This window comes from Octopus sinensis, linkage group LG6 (assembly GCF_006345805.1).
Source record: "Octopus sinensis linkage group LG6, ASM634580v1, whole genome shotgun sequence".
Classification (NCBI taxonomy): domain Eukaryota; kingdom Metazoa; phylum Mollusca; class Cephalopoda; order Octopoda; family Octopodidae; genus Octopus; species Octopus sinensis.
The window spans coordinates 59,155,545-59,173,044 of NC_043002.1; the positions used below are offsets into that span (position 1 = coordinate 59,155,545).

Consider the following 17,500-nt stretch of genomic DNA (forward strand, 5'->3'; position numbering starts at 1 on the left):
ATATGAATATTCATGTATATGTATGGTGTTAGTGTATGTGTGTGTGTGTATCTCTGTTTGTCTATCTATCTCTGTCTGTATGTGTATATAAACATATAATATACATACATATATATACATACATATATATATATACATACATACATATATATACATGTATATATATATGAGGGGGAGGAGGGGGACTAGCAAGAGGAAAGAAAGAAAACAGGGTAATATCTAAAGAGGAGGGTGGAGGATAGAGACTAAAAGGTAGACACCTACAATTATTTATTTTTTGTTAAGATGTGGATTATGAGATCTGATTTAAAAGTGGTGGTGGTGGTGATTGTGGTGGGGTGAGGAGGGTAACATAGGAGATGGGTGAGGAGAAGTGGGTATGACTGGTGAAAGTTCCAGCAACAGGATTATGTCAGGTCAAAGGTGAGAAAGGCAGAAAGTAGTAAATAGAGAGAGGGGGGAGGGGTAGTGTGGGGAGTGCTGGAGAGAGAGAGAGTAAAGTGAGAAAGAGTGGTAAGTTATATATATAGAGAGAGATGGAGATAGAAAGAGGGAGGTGGAGAGTGGAGGAGAAAGGAAAAAGAAGAGAGAGAGGATTGAGGATGAGAGATGATAGAGAAAGACTAAGTGAATAGAGACAGTGAGAAGAAAGGAGAGGTGAGAGGACTTATATTTAAGGAGTGAGGAGAGAGGGAGAGAATTTATTATAGAAAGAGTGAAGAGTAAACAAGAAAGTGAAGTGGTTGGTGAAGAGAAAGAGAAGAGCAAGGAGGAATGAAGGGGAATGGAATGTTGTGGATTAGAGAGATGAGATAAAGAGAAAGAAGAAAGAAATACAGCAAAAGAGAAAAAAAAAATCTAAACTCTGCTTCCCCTCTTTCTCTCTCTTCTTCTCTGTTTTCCTGGACTGGCTCTTTTATTCAAGGGTCTGACTTCACCACACACTGCACCATCCCTATTTCGGCAGAGAATTGTATTAAGGGTACATGTATCAGTAAAATATTAAGAGTACTCGGGTACTTAAATTTTAATTCCATATAACCGGAAGTTTGTGGTCAAAACCAACAGAGTATCTACCAACCTACTATATATATATATATATATATATGTATATATATATTTAATCAATAGAAATATTTAATCAAAGAAATTACAGGGTAAATGTTTTTTAAATTTTCTCCTGGTTTACGGAATTGACTTTTATTTGCGGTTGAAGCTTTGGCTGTTATTTCTAGTGGGTGAATGGCCTATTATGGCCGTTCCTTGATTGTTTATGTATATATATATATATGTGTGTGTGTGTGTTCTTTTTTCTTTTATTCTTTTATTTGTTTCAGTTATTTGACTGCAGCCATGCTGGAGCACCGTCTTTAGTCAAGCAATTCAACCCCAGGACTTATTCTTTGAAAGCCTAGTACTTATTCTATCGGTCTCTTTTGCCGAACTGTTAACTTACAGGGATGTAAACATGCCAATATAGGTTATCAATCGATGGTAGGGGGACAAGCGCAGAAACAAAAACACACATATACATACATACACACACACACACATACACACACACGTATATATATATGTATATATATATATATATATATATATATATGATGGGCTTCTTTCAGTTTCCATCTACCAAATCCACTCATAAGGCTTTGGTCAGCCTGAGGCTATAGTAGAAGACAGTTGCCCAAGGTGCCACGCAGTGGGTCTGAACCCAAAATCATGTGGTTGGTAAGCAAGCTACTTACCATACAGCCACTCCTGCACCTATAATTTATATATATATTCATCTGTTATATATATATATATATATATATGTATATATATATTTAATCAATAGAAATATTTAATCAAAGAAATTACAGGGTAAATGTTTTTTAATTTTCTCCTGGTTTACGGAATTGACTTTTATTTGCGGTTGAAGCTTTGGCTGTTATTTCTAGTGGGTGAATGGCCTATTATGGCCGTTCCTTGATTGTTTATGTATATATATATATATGTGTGTGTGTGTGTGTTCTTTTTTCTTTTATTCTTTTATTTGTTTCAGTTATTTGACTGCAGCCATGCTGGAGCACCGTCTTTAGTCAAGCAATTCAACCCCAGGACTTATTCTTTGAAAGCCTAGTACTTATTCTATCGGTCTCTTTTGCCGAACTGTTAACTTACAGGGATGTAAACATGCCAATATAGGTTATCAATCGATGGTAGGGGGACAAGCGCAGAAACAAAAACACACATATACATACATACACACACACACACATACACACACACGTATATATATATATATATATATATATATATATATATGATGGGCTTCTTTCAGTTTCCATCTACCAAATCCACTCATAAGGCTTTGGTCAGCCTGAGGCTATAGTAGAAGACAGTTGCCCAAGGTGCCACGCAGTGGGTCTGAACCCAAAATCATGTGGTTGGTAAGCAAGCTACTTACCATACAGCCACTCCTGCACCTATAATTTATATATATATTCATCTGTTATATATATATATATATATTCGTCCGTTGTCCATGCTGGTATGGGTTGGACAGTTTGACCAGGGCTGGCACGCTGGAATGCTTCACCAGACTCCAGTCTGATTTCACATGGCTTTCTACAGCTGGATGCCCTTCATAATGCCAACCACTCCCAGAGTGTAATGGACGGTTTTACGTGCCACTGGCACAGGTACCAATTTGCATGACACCAGTATCTGCCACAACGGTGATTTTGTACAGCTTGATGGATCTTCTCAAGCATGAAATAATGCCAATAATTGCCGCTATGAGGCCCAACACTTGAAAGGAATACAGCTGGATACCCTTTCTAATGCCAACCACTCCGAGAGTGTCGTGGGTGCTTTTTCGTGCCCCTGGCATGAGGGCCAGTCAGGTTGTACTGGCAATGGCCATGCTCAAATGATATGTGAGTGTATATATATATATATATATATATATATATATATATATAAACGTGTGTGTATGTATATATATATATATACATCTGTTATATCAATTATGCATTGATATAAGAATAAGTTGTTCAATAAAGCCCAAAACATATGTACCACAAAATCCTTTGCATCCTGTTTTTCATTTACTTCATTTGATACATATATCCTATCACCTATGCGACTAGCTGGCATATACAGGTGCTTACATTTATCAAGTATTCACCCTGAATTTATTGTACCTATATATATATATACATATGTATATGTGTATGTGTGTGTATATATATATATATATATATATGTATATGTGTCTGCGTATATACATATATGTTTATGTGTGTGTGTTTATATATTGCCTAATGAGGGAGGATTGTAGTTCCATTCAATTAGTCAACTTGCTGCCTAAACTCCAACTTGAACTGCAACTAAAATATTTTGTCAAAGTTTAAATAAATAAATGTCATAACCTGACCAAGTACCAATTGTTTGTTTGTTTACATCTTTTTATCCATTATCATATTCTGTAAGCGCTGGACGAAACGCTTAGATGTATTTCACCCATTGCTACGTTCAAAGTTCAAATTCCACCGAGGTCGACTTTGCCTTTCATCCTCTTGGAGTTGATGAATTAAACAGCAGTAAAACACTGGGGACAATGTAAACGACTATCCCTGCACCCCCTAATTTCAAGCCTTGTGCCTGTAATAGAAAAGATTATTATATATTGTAAGCCATCTTAGATTATTGTCTTCCATGAATGTGCTGGCTGCTATGTGAGGCTAATCCTACTTTTACAGACTCAGGATAGGACTTCAACAACTAATTTTAATGATGTGTATGTATACCCCTCTCTCTGTTGCTGTATGTATGTATCATCATTATCATCATCATTTAACGTCTGTTTTCCATGCTGGCATAAGTTGGACGGTTCGACAGGGGTCTGGGAAGTCAGGAGGCTGCACCAGGCTCCAGTCTGATCTGGCAGTGTTTCTACAGCTAGATGCCCTTCTTAATGCCAACTACTCCAAGAGTGTAGTGGGTGCTTTTACATGCCACCAGCAAAGGGGCCAGAGAAGCTGGCATTGACCACAATCGGATAGTGCTTTTTATGTGCCACCAGCCCAGGGGCCAGAGGAGCTGGCTTCGACCATGTTCGGGTGGTGCTTTTTATGTGCTACTGGCACGGGACTCACAACTACAATTTCGATTTGATTTGATTTTGATATTGCTGACGTTGATGTATATATATATATATATATATATTTAGGAGTCTATGAGGATTACTTGATACAGTTTTTGAAGTGTAAATGTGATTCTTTTTAAAAAAATAAAATTATTTTTTAAAAAGATGTTATGGAATCTTTTATGAGGATGTCAGTAACCATTTTTGGTGGGGAAGAAGTTTTTTTCTGATATGTGAGCACTTTCGTTACATCTTTTCAAACATGTGCTCTTAGAGAGGAAGTTGTGTGCACTGCCTTTAATTGAACAAATTGACTCCCAGGATATATTGTTTGTAAGCCTAGTACTTATTCTTTCGGTCTCTTTTGCCAAACTGCTAAGTTACGTGCCGCGTAAACATGCCAACATTGGTTGTTAAAAGGATTTTATCCTATATATGCTGTTCTATCAGTACTTACTTGTTGAAAAATATATCTTTCTACTTGTACTATATCTATCTATCTATATCTATCTATATCTGTCTATCTATATCTATATCTATCTATATCTATCTCTCTGTCTATCTATATCAATCTCTCTGTCTATCTGTCTATCTATCTATCTATCTATCTATATCTATCTCTCTGTCTATCTATATCTATCTCTCTGTCTATCTGTCTATCTATATCTATCTCTCTGTCTGTCTGTCTATCTATCTATATATCTATATCTATCTATATCTATCTGTCTGTCTATCTATCTGTCTCTATCTATCTATCTATATCCATCCATCTATGTCTGTCTGTCTGTATATATACACGACAGGCTTCTTTCAGTTTCCGTCTATCTAATCCAATCTATACTTTAGTGTTTGCTTTTATGTCAAGTTATATTATAAAAACTGTTTAATATTAAACTGAAAGGTTACTCAGTGCTTTTAGCTGGGTACAGATTTATTATAAGTAAAAAATTGACTGTGACTTCGAAGTTCCTGTTCGTTTGCCCATCCTCAGTCAGTCTGCAAAAAGCTAGCAAGCTGAAACTTCAGAGTCACTGTCAACGTTTTCCCTGTAACTTAGTGGTTTGACAAAAGACACTGATTGAATAAATAACAGGCTTGAAAAGAAAAATAAGTGCTGGGGTCAATTTGTTTGATTAAAAATTGTTCAAGATGTGTGTGCATGCACACACACACACACACACACACACACACAAACATATATATCTTTAATTTTCTGTTTGTTTCAGTCATTAGACTACAGCCATGCTGGGGCATCACCTTGAACAATGTTTGTGTGTGCATGTGTGTGTGCATGCATGTGTGTGTGTGTGTTGTGTGTGTGTGTGCGTGCGCATATGCATGCATATACTTCATACGCTACAGAATTAAACATAAAAATTGGAGAAGCTTTATTTATGTGCATATATTGTGCCTACGTAACTGTGTGTAATTGACTGTATACACAAAACACATACACAGACACGTGCGCATCCATGTGCACACATGTGCATGCATGCACACGCTTATTTACACTCCATCTTGTTCGATGTGCACAAGGCATTCTTTTATTAATGGTTTTATAAATTTCTAGGAAGTCGACTTTCATTTGGCACTTGAACTACATAACAACAACAAAAAACGCTCACACACACACACGGAAATCTACACATACATACCCACACATACATATACAGAAGTATACACACATGCACGCACGTACACACACACACACACACACACACAGAGAAATATACACACACATAGAAATATACACACATGCCCATATACCCACACATACACACAGAAATATACATAGACATGCACACACACACACACACACACACAGACACACATGCACACACGTACACACACATACACACACACAGAAATATACACACACATACACACAAACATATGCACATACAGAATTATACACACACATGCACATATACCCCTCACACACAGAAATATACACACACAGACACATACCCACATACGCACACACAGAAATATTCACACATACCCCCCCCACACACACAAATGGTTTAATATATGAGAACTGGAATTAATGTTACGAGCTGTTCGATTATGAAACAAGAATGGATTCGGTTACAAAAGCGCTTATAATTTCACTTGAAATGTTACGTCTGCAGAATAATCTAGAAAATTATCGAATGAAACAAAAATGGATGAAATAAATTGTAAAAAAAAACCTAGAAATGTTGAGTGTAATCAGATACAAAATATAAAATTATACGTTGGATTGTTAGGTAAATTAGTTCTTTTTTTTTTTTTTCATTTATTTCAACGGTTTTATATATTTAGTGGGAGGCATGGGTGGATGTGTTGTTAGGAAGCTCATTTCCTAACCATGTGGTTTCAACATTATTTACATTTGATGGATATTTGTCCCCATATTGTTTGTTGTTAACACAACATTTCGGCTGATATACCCTCCAGCCTTCATTAGGTGTCTTGGGGAAATTTTGAACCTGGGGTTCTCACTCCTAAGGTATTTTTTGATGTTATAATTCTTCTTCTTCCTCCTCCTCCTCCTCCTCCTTCTTCTTCTTCTTCTTCTTCTTAATAATAATAATAACATCGAAAAATACCTTAGGAATGAGAACCCAGGTTCGAAATTTCCCCAAGACACCTGATGAAAGCTGGACGGTATATCAGCCGAAACATTGTGTTAACAACAAACAAGATGAGGACAAATATCTGTCAAATGTAAATATTGTACATAATTCCTCGTCTCTTAAATATAGAACTGCATTATGTGGTTTCTAGTTCAGACCTACTGTACATCACCTTAGGCAAGTGTCTTTAGCCCCAGGCAAACGAAAGCCCTCTGCATGGATTTTGTGGATGGAAACTCAAACAAGTTTGTCGCATATCATCATCATCATTTAGTGCCCATTTTCCATGCTGGCATGAGTTGAACAATTTGACAGAAGCCGGCAAGCCAGAGAGCTATGCCAAGCTCCAATTGTCTGTTTTGGTATAGTTTCTGTGGCTGGAATCCCTTCCTGATGCCAACCATTTTACAAAGTGTACGAGGAGCTTTTTAAGTAGCACTAGAATGAATGCATTTTACATAGAACCAGCAAGTAATTGATATATATATATATATATATATATATATACATACAGGGTGCAAGGCAGCAAGCTGGCAGAAACCTTAGCACGCCAGGCAAAATGCTTAGTGGTATTTCGTCTGTCTTTATGCTCCAAGTTCAAATTCTGCTGAAGTTGACTTTGCCTTTCATCCTTTTGGGGTCAATAGATTAAGTACCAGTTGCATACTGGAGTTGATTTAATTGACTGGCCTCCTCCCCCAAAATTTCAGGCCTTGTGCCTAGAGTAGAAAAGGATACATATACAGGGTGTGGTGAATATATCATCATCTAAATTATGCAAAAATGAAAATAATATTGACATCTCATTTTGACAGAAATATTTACCCAAATTACATAAAAAATATCTTGAAATACTAAAGAGTAAATTTATTCAATAAAATTGCCACTGGCTTCAACCATGGCCTCCAGATGATTTTGGAATTTCCTGCAACTAACCCTACTATGCTGTGTAGTTGATAAAATCAAAAACAAACAGTGTGCATTTGCAAAATTAAAATATAAAATGGCAACAGTTTACCCATCACACACTCTGTGTGTGTGTGTGTGTGTGTGTGTGTGTGTGTGCTTGTGTATATGTGTGTTTGTGTAATTGTATGTGTGTGTGTATTTGTGTATGTATATCTATATGTCTGTGTGTGTGTGTATGTATGTATGTGTGATTGTGTACATTTGTGTGTGTATATATGTGTGTGTATATGTATGTCTGTGTGTATATGTATGTGTGTGTATATGTATATGTCAATGTGTGTCTGTGTGTGTTTTTGTGTCAGTGTTTATCCTCCCCTCACTGCTTGATAGCCAGTGTTGATTTGTTCACATCCTCATAACTTATTATTCCGGCAGAGATGGCTAGAATGAGTACCAGACTTAAAAGGAAAAATAAATTAACTAATACCCTTCAAGGTGGTGCTCCAGCAAGGCCACAATCCAAAGTAAATGACAAAAAGAGAAGTAAAAGATAAGTAATATGTACAGACGCACACACATGGTCACCTTCTCCATGTACTGAAATACTTTCCTAAATAGACATACACTTCATTTTAAAGTCTCTGAGGAAGCTATGAGGTGATGCACAAACACTCAGCTCTGAGTGCTCTGCTTCTTATAGCAGAAACGGCTGTAAGCTAATGAAGTTAATTATGTAATTCCTGTTCCCTTGTCATTCAATTAATTCTCATTATGCTCTGTACTCTCTTAACATTTTATTCTGATGCATATATATATTGAACACTAATACCAGGTAATTAGTATTGTTATGCCGAAGCACAATCATAAAATATATATGTGTATATATACATATAGGCGCAGGAGTGGCTGTGTGGTAAGTAGCTTGCTTACCAACCACATTGTTCCGGGTTCAGTCCCACTGCATGGCACCTTGGGTAAGTGTCTTCTACTATAGCCTTGGGCTGACCAAAGCCTTGTGAGTGGATTTGGTAGATGGAAACTGAAAGAAGCCCGTTGTATATATGTGTGTGTGTGTTTTTGTGTGTCTGTGTTTGTCCAACAAACATTGCTTGACAACCGATGCTGGTGTGTTTACGTCCCCGTAACTTAGCAGTTCGGCAAAAGAGACCAATAAGAATAAGTACTAGGCTTACAAAGAATAAGTCCTGGGGTCGATTTACTCAACTAAAGTCGGTGCTCCAGCATGGCCGCACTCAACTGAAACAAGTAAAAGAGTAAAGAGTATATGTATATGGCATATTTGTAATGCACGGGGGCCAATAAAGCAGATCTGGCATCAGCCATGTTCGGATGGTGCTTTTTACTTGCCACCAGCATGAGAGCCAGTCAAGCAGACCTAGCATCGACCACATTCAATGGTGCTTTTTACATGCCACCGGTACGGGAGCCAGTCAGGATCCCATAGCAATATCGTAGCCACAGCGACGATATTGGTTTTACTTGACTCAACAGGTCTGCTTAAGCATATTATATCACCCGATGCACCAGGGGTACTCTTAACTGGGCCGGACATGCATGGTTGCAATCTCACTTTAATTGCTGGGTCTTCTCAATATATATATATATATATATATATAATTTGTAGAAAAATATATCTTGGATGTTGTGTGAGTGTGTGGATTCATGTATTTAAGGGTGAGGTGTAATTTATTTGTAAATGTGGAATTAATCTGCATGCTGTCGCCTTTGCATGCATATAAGTGTGCATATTGGTCATTAGGGATTGAATATGTTGATGACGACAATGATGACGGTGTTTATAATTGTGAGTAAGCATGTATGCATGATCAAAGCTGTGTGTGGGCATATAAATGTGTACATGTGTGTGTATTGTGTGATATTGTAAAATGACTATTACGATATAAAACACATTTTGTGTATAGAAATGTTGAAAAAGAACTGACGTAGATTTTTATACAATAAAACGTACAATAAAGCATATCAAGGCTTTGTAGCAGTTATATAAAGCAAGTTTCAAATAAATATACCCACCCATCTTGGGGCACACAGGCACACACACACTGTCTCTCTCTCTCTCTCACTCAGTATGACTTTTTTACATCATAAAGTACCTGACATAGTTTGCATATATATTATCACACAGCAGTCATAGCTGTGTAGTAAAATGCTTCTTTCCCAACCACATGGTTCCAGGTTCAGTCCCACTGTTTGGCCCTTTGGGCAAGTGTCTTCTATTATAGCCTTCAATCGATCAAAACTGTGTGGGTGAATTTGTGTGACAGAAACTGAAAGAAGCCCATCGTGTGTGTGTCTTTGAGTCTGTGTTTGTCCTCCACCACTGCTTGACAACTGGTGTTGGTGTGTTTACGTCCCCTGTAACTTAGTGGTTTGGCAATAGAGACTGACAGAATGAGTATCGAGCTTAAAAACTAGAGAAGTACTGGTGTTGATTCATTCAACTAAAAATCCTTCATGGTAGTGCTCTAGCATGGCCACACTCAAATGATTAAAACAAGTAACAGATAATGTTAGTGCTTTGCAACAGTAATGCAAAGACACAGTATTCAGACTCACATTTATGAGTGAACACACATACATATACACACACACGAATGCAAACACAGGCACACACACCTAAACACACACGTATGCGAACACAGACACACACGCAAATGCAGACAGGTGCATACACACACACACAAATAAAGGCAAACACACACACACACACACACACAAATGAATGCAAACATAGACACACACACAGACACACACACACACCACACACACACACACACACACACACACACACACACACACATACATGTGAGCATACACATACAGACACAAATATACACAGATGGACATGCAAATGCTCTGACCAACACACACACACACACACACACTCACACGCTGTCTCTTGTTGTGTCGCTCTCTCCCTCTCTCGCTCAGGAAGTCTTATGTCATAAAATACTAAGAAATATCTGATACAGTTTACATATACGTAAGTGTATTGTAGCAGTAACACAAAGTCACAGTATGTAACACCACACACACATAGAGGAACACATACACTGCATCTCCATTGGCTATGACAAAGAGGATCCTATTTGGTTCAGTCGATGGCACACCCTGTGCACAATTCTTTTCTACTCTAAGGCACAAGGCCCGAAATTTTGGGGGAGCGGGGGGGGTCAGTCGATTAGATCAACCCCAGTATGTAACTGGTACTTAATTTGTCGATCCTGAAAGAATGAAACACAAGGTTGACCTCAGTGGAATTTGAACTCAGAATGTAAAGACAGACAAACACCCTGGGCAAAATTAATGTGCAAATGGCTGAGTACTCCATAGACACACAACCCATAATGTTGTTCTCAGAGAGATTCAGCATGACAGGGAATGTGACAAGGGTGGCCCTTTGAATTACAGGTCTAACTCATTTTTTGCCAGCTGAGTGGACTGGAGCAACATGAAATAAAGTGTCTTGCTCAAGAACACAACACGTTGCTAGGAATTGAACTCATCACCTCATGATTGTGAGCTGAATACCCTAACCACTAACCCACATGCCTTCATTTTAAGTTGTTATATACAGTAGTGGCCAAAAAAAAAATTATGTGAAGGTGCATGGCTCAGTGGTTAGAGCATTGAGCTTATGATCATGAGGTTGTGAGTTCGATTCCCAGGCTGGGCTGTGTGTTGTGTTCTTTATTTCATGTTGCTCCAGTTCACTCAGCTGTAGAAATGAGTTGTGACATCGCTGGTGCCAAGCTGTATCAGCCCCTTTTACTTTTCACTTGGATAACATCGGTTGCATGGAGAGGAGAGGCTGGTATGCATGGGTGACTGCTTGTCTTCCATAAACAATCTTGCCTGGACTTGTGCCTTGGTGGGTAACTTTCTAGGTGCAATCCCATGGTCATTCATGACTGAAGGGGAGTCACCCTCATCCAGTGGCCAAAATTAGAGAGCAGAAATAAAATTTAAAGATGTTTACATTTCTACTTCATTTTTCCAAATGGGATTTTTACCGTATATAACTTAAAGTGTGTTTATTATTTACAATAAATTTTGTAGGGACGTGATTAATAATTAAATGATTTATAATAGAGAAAATGTTTATTTGAAAAATACAAGATGGACAAAATTAGAGAATGTATGGTGTAAAATTCAAAAAGTAAAGTCTGGCAACACTCCAACAGATGTAAACTGTTGACCTAACCGTGCGAAGATTTATATTTAACAGTAAGTGAATTAACAATCATGGAAAACCAATGCAAAGGTGATAGAAGCAAGTGGTCACATTGAAAAAGGAAGGAATGACAATTTCTGTTATTGCCAGGGACATTAACTGATCAAAGAGTGTTGTTCGAAGAATACCGAAGCTTATGAGGAAACAAGTTCATTTATGTTATTAGAAAAATGAGGGAGATAACAGAACAAGTGTTCAGCAAGACTGTGTGGTTCAGAGGCTGTCATTAAGAGACCATTTTAGGATTACTGCAGGAATTTCTTGCCAAGTAAATTGTGATTACGGAATGAATGTGCCTTGGAAGACTGGCTCGTCATTTGAAGGAAGTCAAACTTCATGCCGATTCCTCTGCCACAAAATCTCTTATCAATATGAAGAACTGAAAAGCAAGGTTAGTCTTTGCCAATGAGTACATACTTTGGATGGACGACAACAGGTCGTGTGTGTTCTTCAGTGATGAAAGCAAGTTCAATTTGGTTGGCTCTGATGGTAGACAATATGTGAGATATTGTAAAAGTGAAAGATTGGTCCCGAAATGCATGAAGAAATCAGTAGAGTTTAGAGGTGTGGGTTTAATGGTGTGAGAAATAATTTCTGCAGTAGGCGTTGGGCCCTTGAGCCAGATCCCTGATAATGTGAATGCAATCATATACAAAAACATCATTCTGCAGCATTTTGTGCCAGCTATGAGGTCATTGCTAACTTGTCAGCCAATCTTTATGCAGGATAATGTGCCATGTCACAGTGCTGAAATAGTTAAGGAGAGGTTTGAAACTGAAAACCTTACTGTGATGCATTGCTCAGCTCAAAACCCTGACCTTAATCCCATTGAAAACTTATGAAAGATACATGGTGGTAAGATCAGAGAGCACTGACCTGTGAATGTTACAATTTTGTGGGAAAAACTTCAGGAAGAATGGAATAAAATTATGTCAGAACAATGTGAGAAATTGGTCAAATCCTGCGGATGGAGATGTGCTGAAGAAATTTCAAATAAAGGAGTGTACACATGATGATGATGATGATGATGATTTATGTGGATTGTAAAAATTTCTGGCAAACTTTTGAGTTTTTGAATTTTACGTCATATATTTTCTCATTTTGTCCATCTTGTATTTCTCAAGTAAACATTTTTTTTATGTCATAAATTATTTAGTTATTAATCACTTCCTACAAAATTTATTGTAAAGAATGAACATACTTTAAAGTATATACAATAGAAAAAAATCATTCAGATAAATGAAGTAGAAAGGTAAATAGCTTTATTTTTGTTTCTTAATTTTGGCCACTACTGTATGTTATGTTCTATACATGTATATCGATTTATATAGCTGGAGGTGATGTAAAATGTATAGTTTATGAAAGAGGGCTGGAAGTATTGGTCAGTATGAAAGACATCAGTGAAATCTGAGATGGGATGTGAGTGGACAATGATGATAATGTTCATGATGAAGATAATGATGATGATGATAACAATAATAACAGTGAGAGTGATGATGGCTAAGATGATGTATTAGGTGAACATGTATGACCAGGGGATGGTCATAGTTGGAGAAAACTGTGAAAGATCTAGGAAGAGGTTGTGAGGCCAGAATATTAATATTTTGTGAACAACAGAAAGGAGGAGGCTGAAATAAAAAACAAACAAAAAAACCCAGATATGGTTCACTGAACCCTTTGTAGTATGAAAAGAAACTGATATTAACCCTTTCCATCCTAATCCACTTATGACCACCCCTGGTTCGATGTTACATGCTTCATGTTTTAAAAGGATTTAAGTCAAAATTTCTTGTTAATTTGTTTCAAACACCAGTTTAATAATGTCAGTTATTTAATAAGTTCTTAATTATTTTCAAAATTAATTGTAATGAGGGTAGAACATTTCTACAGAAATATTGTAATAAAATGGTTAAATCTTTTGCTGCCAACCTGGCTGGATCTGCTTCAAGTTCTTGTGCTATTTTAAAGTGATTTAAATAAAATCTAAATAACAGCCTACCATCAAGATTTCATGTTAATTTATGTTCCAGATATCTGCTTAATAATGACACATTAATTTTACTAAATTCTTCATTATCTAAAAAATTAATTGAATCAAAAGCAGTGTATCTTGATAGAAAGATGCTAACAAAAAATGGTCAAGTGATACAAATTGAAATCTTCTGCCAAACTTACATGCTAATTTATGTCCCAAATACCAACTTACTAAAAACAAAATTTTTGTTGTGTCTTGGGAAAAACAAAGTTATTTCAATAACTTTCTCATAACTTTCAAAATTAATTAAAAGAAAAGTCATTTGCTTTAACAGAAATATCAGAAGAAAAGCCTTAAAATAATACTAGTGCTGATGATGATGATGTTGTTGAAGTTCTTAGCAAAGCAAAATGTACTGGGTTGTCCGGAAGGATCGTGCCGATTTTTAAAGGAAACAAAAAGGTCAATAAATACTTGCTATTACATTTTTAATCAACCAAATATGAACCATTTTGTTGCACAATGCGTCTCCATCTTTCTTTTAACTTGAAAATACCTTCTTCCCAGAATTGAGGTGGTTTCATGGCAAAGAATTCATCAAGGTATCTTTTTATGTCATCCAAGGAATTGAAATTTTTACCATTAAGACTATTCTGCAGAGACCTGAATAAGTAGGAGCAATATCTGGAGATAGCAGTGATATCTAACACAACACCCATTTCTAAGTGGGGTTAAATATTTTGGTATTAATGTCACTTTGTCCTCATATTGTTTGTTAACACAACGTTTTGGCTGATATACCTTCCAGCCTTTGTCAGGTGTCTTGGGGAAATTTTGAACCTGGTTTCTCATACCTAAGGTATTTTTCGATATTATTATTATTATTACTATTATTATTATTATTCAGGTCACTGTCTGGAATCGAACTCTGAATCTTGGGGTTAGTAGCCCGCACTCTTAACTGCTATGCCATATGCCCATGGACCCTAACCCTAACCCACAGCATATGGCGTAGTGGTTAAGAGTGCAGGCTACTAACCCGAAGAATCCGAGTTTGATTCCGGGTAGTGACCTGAATAATAATGATAATAATAATAACATCGAATAATACCTTAGGAATGAGAACCCAGGTTCAAAATTTCTCCAAGACACCTGATGATGGCTGGAGGGTATATCAGCCGAAAATGTTGTGTTAACAACAAACAAGATGAGGATAAGTATCTGTCAAACGTAAATAATGTAAATAATTCCTCATCTCTTAAATATAGAACTGTAATGTCACTTCTGTCACCAATAATTATGATTTATTTATCTATTTATTTCAGGTGCCAAATGAGAAAGCGATGTCAGAATCTGACCTTTCTGCGATCAAAGTAAGTTACCGCTTTTGCAGTCTATGTTATTTGGTCTATAGATTTGATCTGTGGTATTTGTTTTCTTAGAACTATACTTACGTTTATGGATGGTCATCATATTTGTAAAGTTTATGAAACTCCTGTATGATTTTTACACGTACGAGTGTACGTGGTTAGGAAGCTTACTTCCCAATCATATGGTTGTGTGTTCAATCCCACTGTGTGGCACCATGAGAACATGTCGTTTTTACTATGGCTCCCGGTTGACCAAAGGGTGCCATCCACCACCCTTGATATTATGTAATATCTATCCTGAACCAAGAACAGAGACTGCATGAGGTCATGCTATGTATTTAAAATAGTAGCCAAATCACATTTGAATCACAATTTAAAAAGAGGAACAGCCTACTGGATAATGTTGTTATAGATCAGTGGTTTTCAGCCAGGGTCCACGTGACTCCTGGGGATCTTTATAAGATTTTTGGGGGTCAACATAAACAAAATAGTAAATGGGTCCACAGTATTATTTTAAGGGTCCATGAAGAATTTTTCTTTAGATGTAGTTATTGTAAGAAACAGCCAGGTTTCTTCTCTAACATTTTACCCAGTTCCCTCTACACAGCTGAATATGTGTACAAAATAGGAATTTTGAAATATCTATAAAACTGAATGGGTATGGGGGTCCATCTGAGTAAAATGGCAATCAAAGGTTCCATAAACAAAAAATGGTTGAGAACCACCGTCTTAGATAAACAATATTGGGACATTTCAAAACCTGAGTTAGTGACTGAGTATGTAATGTGACACCAGGGGAGATGGACCCGCTAGTTTTAGTTAGAACCACCATTTGGGAGATGTAAAATTTCAAATTTAGCCCCTACTGTCTTACGGGTATGATTGGGACTTGCGATAGACATTGGTAGACCTCCATCTCAGGATCAAGTAGTTTTATGTACCTGTGAGTGCTAGAGATAACAGAACACTACCTATATTTCATTGACCCTGAAAGGATGAAAGGCAAAATGAACCTCAGTGAAATGTAAAGAGCTAGAACAAAAAACACAAAGCATTTTCCCAATGCTCTACTGATTCTGTGAGTTCACTATCGTTATGTCATTAAATATAGGGTGTTTGGGTTATGTTTGACAGTTTGCATAAAAAGAAAAGAAAAAATGCTGTATCCCATCCAAACATTATAGTATATTTTAAAAATCAAAAGGTATCAACTGGACCACGACTGGGAGATAAACTGTTTACTCAAAATAGCCACCCTCATCTTCCATCATCACTTCAAAACATCTCTGGAACCTGGCACATATGTTCTTCACTCGGTCTTTGGGAAGATCTTTGAACACCTCCTTGATCTTGGTGTTGCAAGCAGCGTGGTTGGTGTCTCTATCAATTGTGCCCCCCTCCCCACCACAGTAATCTAAGGAATTACAATCAGGGGAACCAGGAAGCCAAAAATTGGGATTGGTGAAGTTGTAGATATTCTCTGAAAAACACTTCTGACTGTTTCCAGAGCTATGGTAAGGAGTTGAATCCTGCTGTCACACATATGGACTTCCAGCAGCAACCTTCTCCAGCCAGGGATTGACAGCAGTTTTTCCAGCAGTTTCACATAACTGTCTGAATTGAGCCTAAGGCCCTATTCAAGGACGTCAGGCAGTATGATGTCACCTTCATTGGAGACACACCAAAAAAACCATCACAGTTTCAAGGAACTTGGTTGTCATGATAGATGGGATATCACATGGATTATAGGCAAGCCGCCTGTCATTTTGGGTGTTCTGCAATTCGTCCTGGCAGAAATTCTTTTCATCTCAGAAGAACCAGATCGTCCTTGGCTCAACAAGGTCCCTCAGCTGGTTCAGGAGCTCCTTTGTCTTTGTCAGATGGTTCTATTTGTTGTTGGCTCTCAGAATTTGTCCCTTGTATCTCTTGTATGAGTGGTAGTGTAGGTCGTCATTCATGGCCATCTTCATGATGGTGACCCCAACACCCATCTCTCTCACCAAAACCTGGATTCACTTGCTCGGATCTTCCATCACCTTGTCCTACAGTTATTGGATGGACTCTGGCATGTGGACACATTCAGAATGGTTGCCATATTCCTTTCTGCTGGGCACACCTTCGTAATATCTTCTGCAGTTGTCCCTGTGGTGTCCTACAACCTTTACAATACTCACAGAGCATTGAACAGCAGGCATGATGTCAGCATTTACCTGGCATAAA

At 37.4% G+C, this 17,500-nt stretch overlaps 1 protein-coding gene across 1 annotated transcript in view; it reads left to right on the forward strand.

Moving 5' to 3' along the window:
• Positions 1-17,500, forward strand: part of LOC115212921 (serine-rich adhesin for platelets) — a 207,775-nt gene that overhangs the window by 122,200 nt on the left and 68,075 nt on the right. The window contains exon 4 of the mRNA XM_036503952.1: positions 15,236-15,283. Coding sequence (XP_036359845.1) covers positions 15,236-15,283 — 48 coding nt within the window. The remainder of the gene's footprint in view (positions 1-15,235; positions 15,284-17,500) is intronic.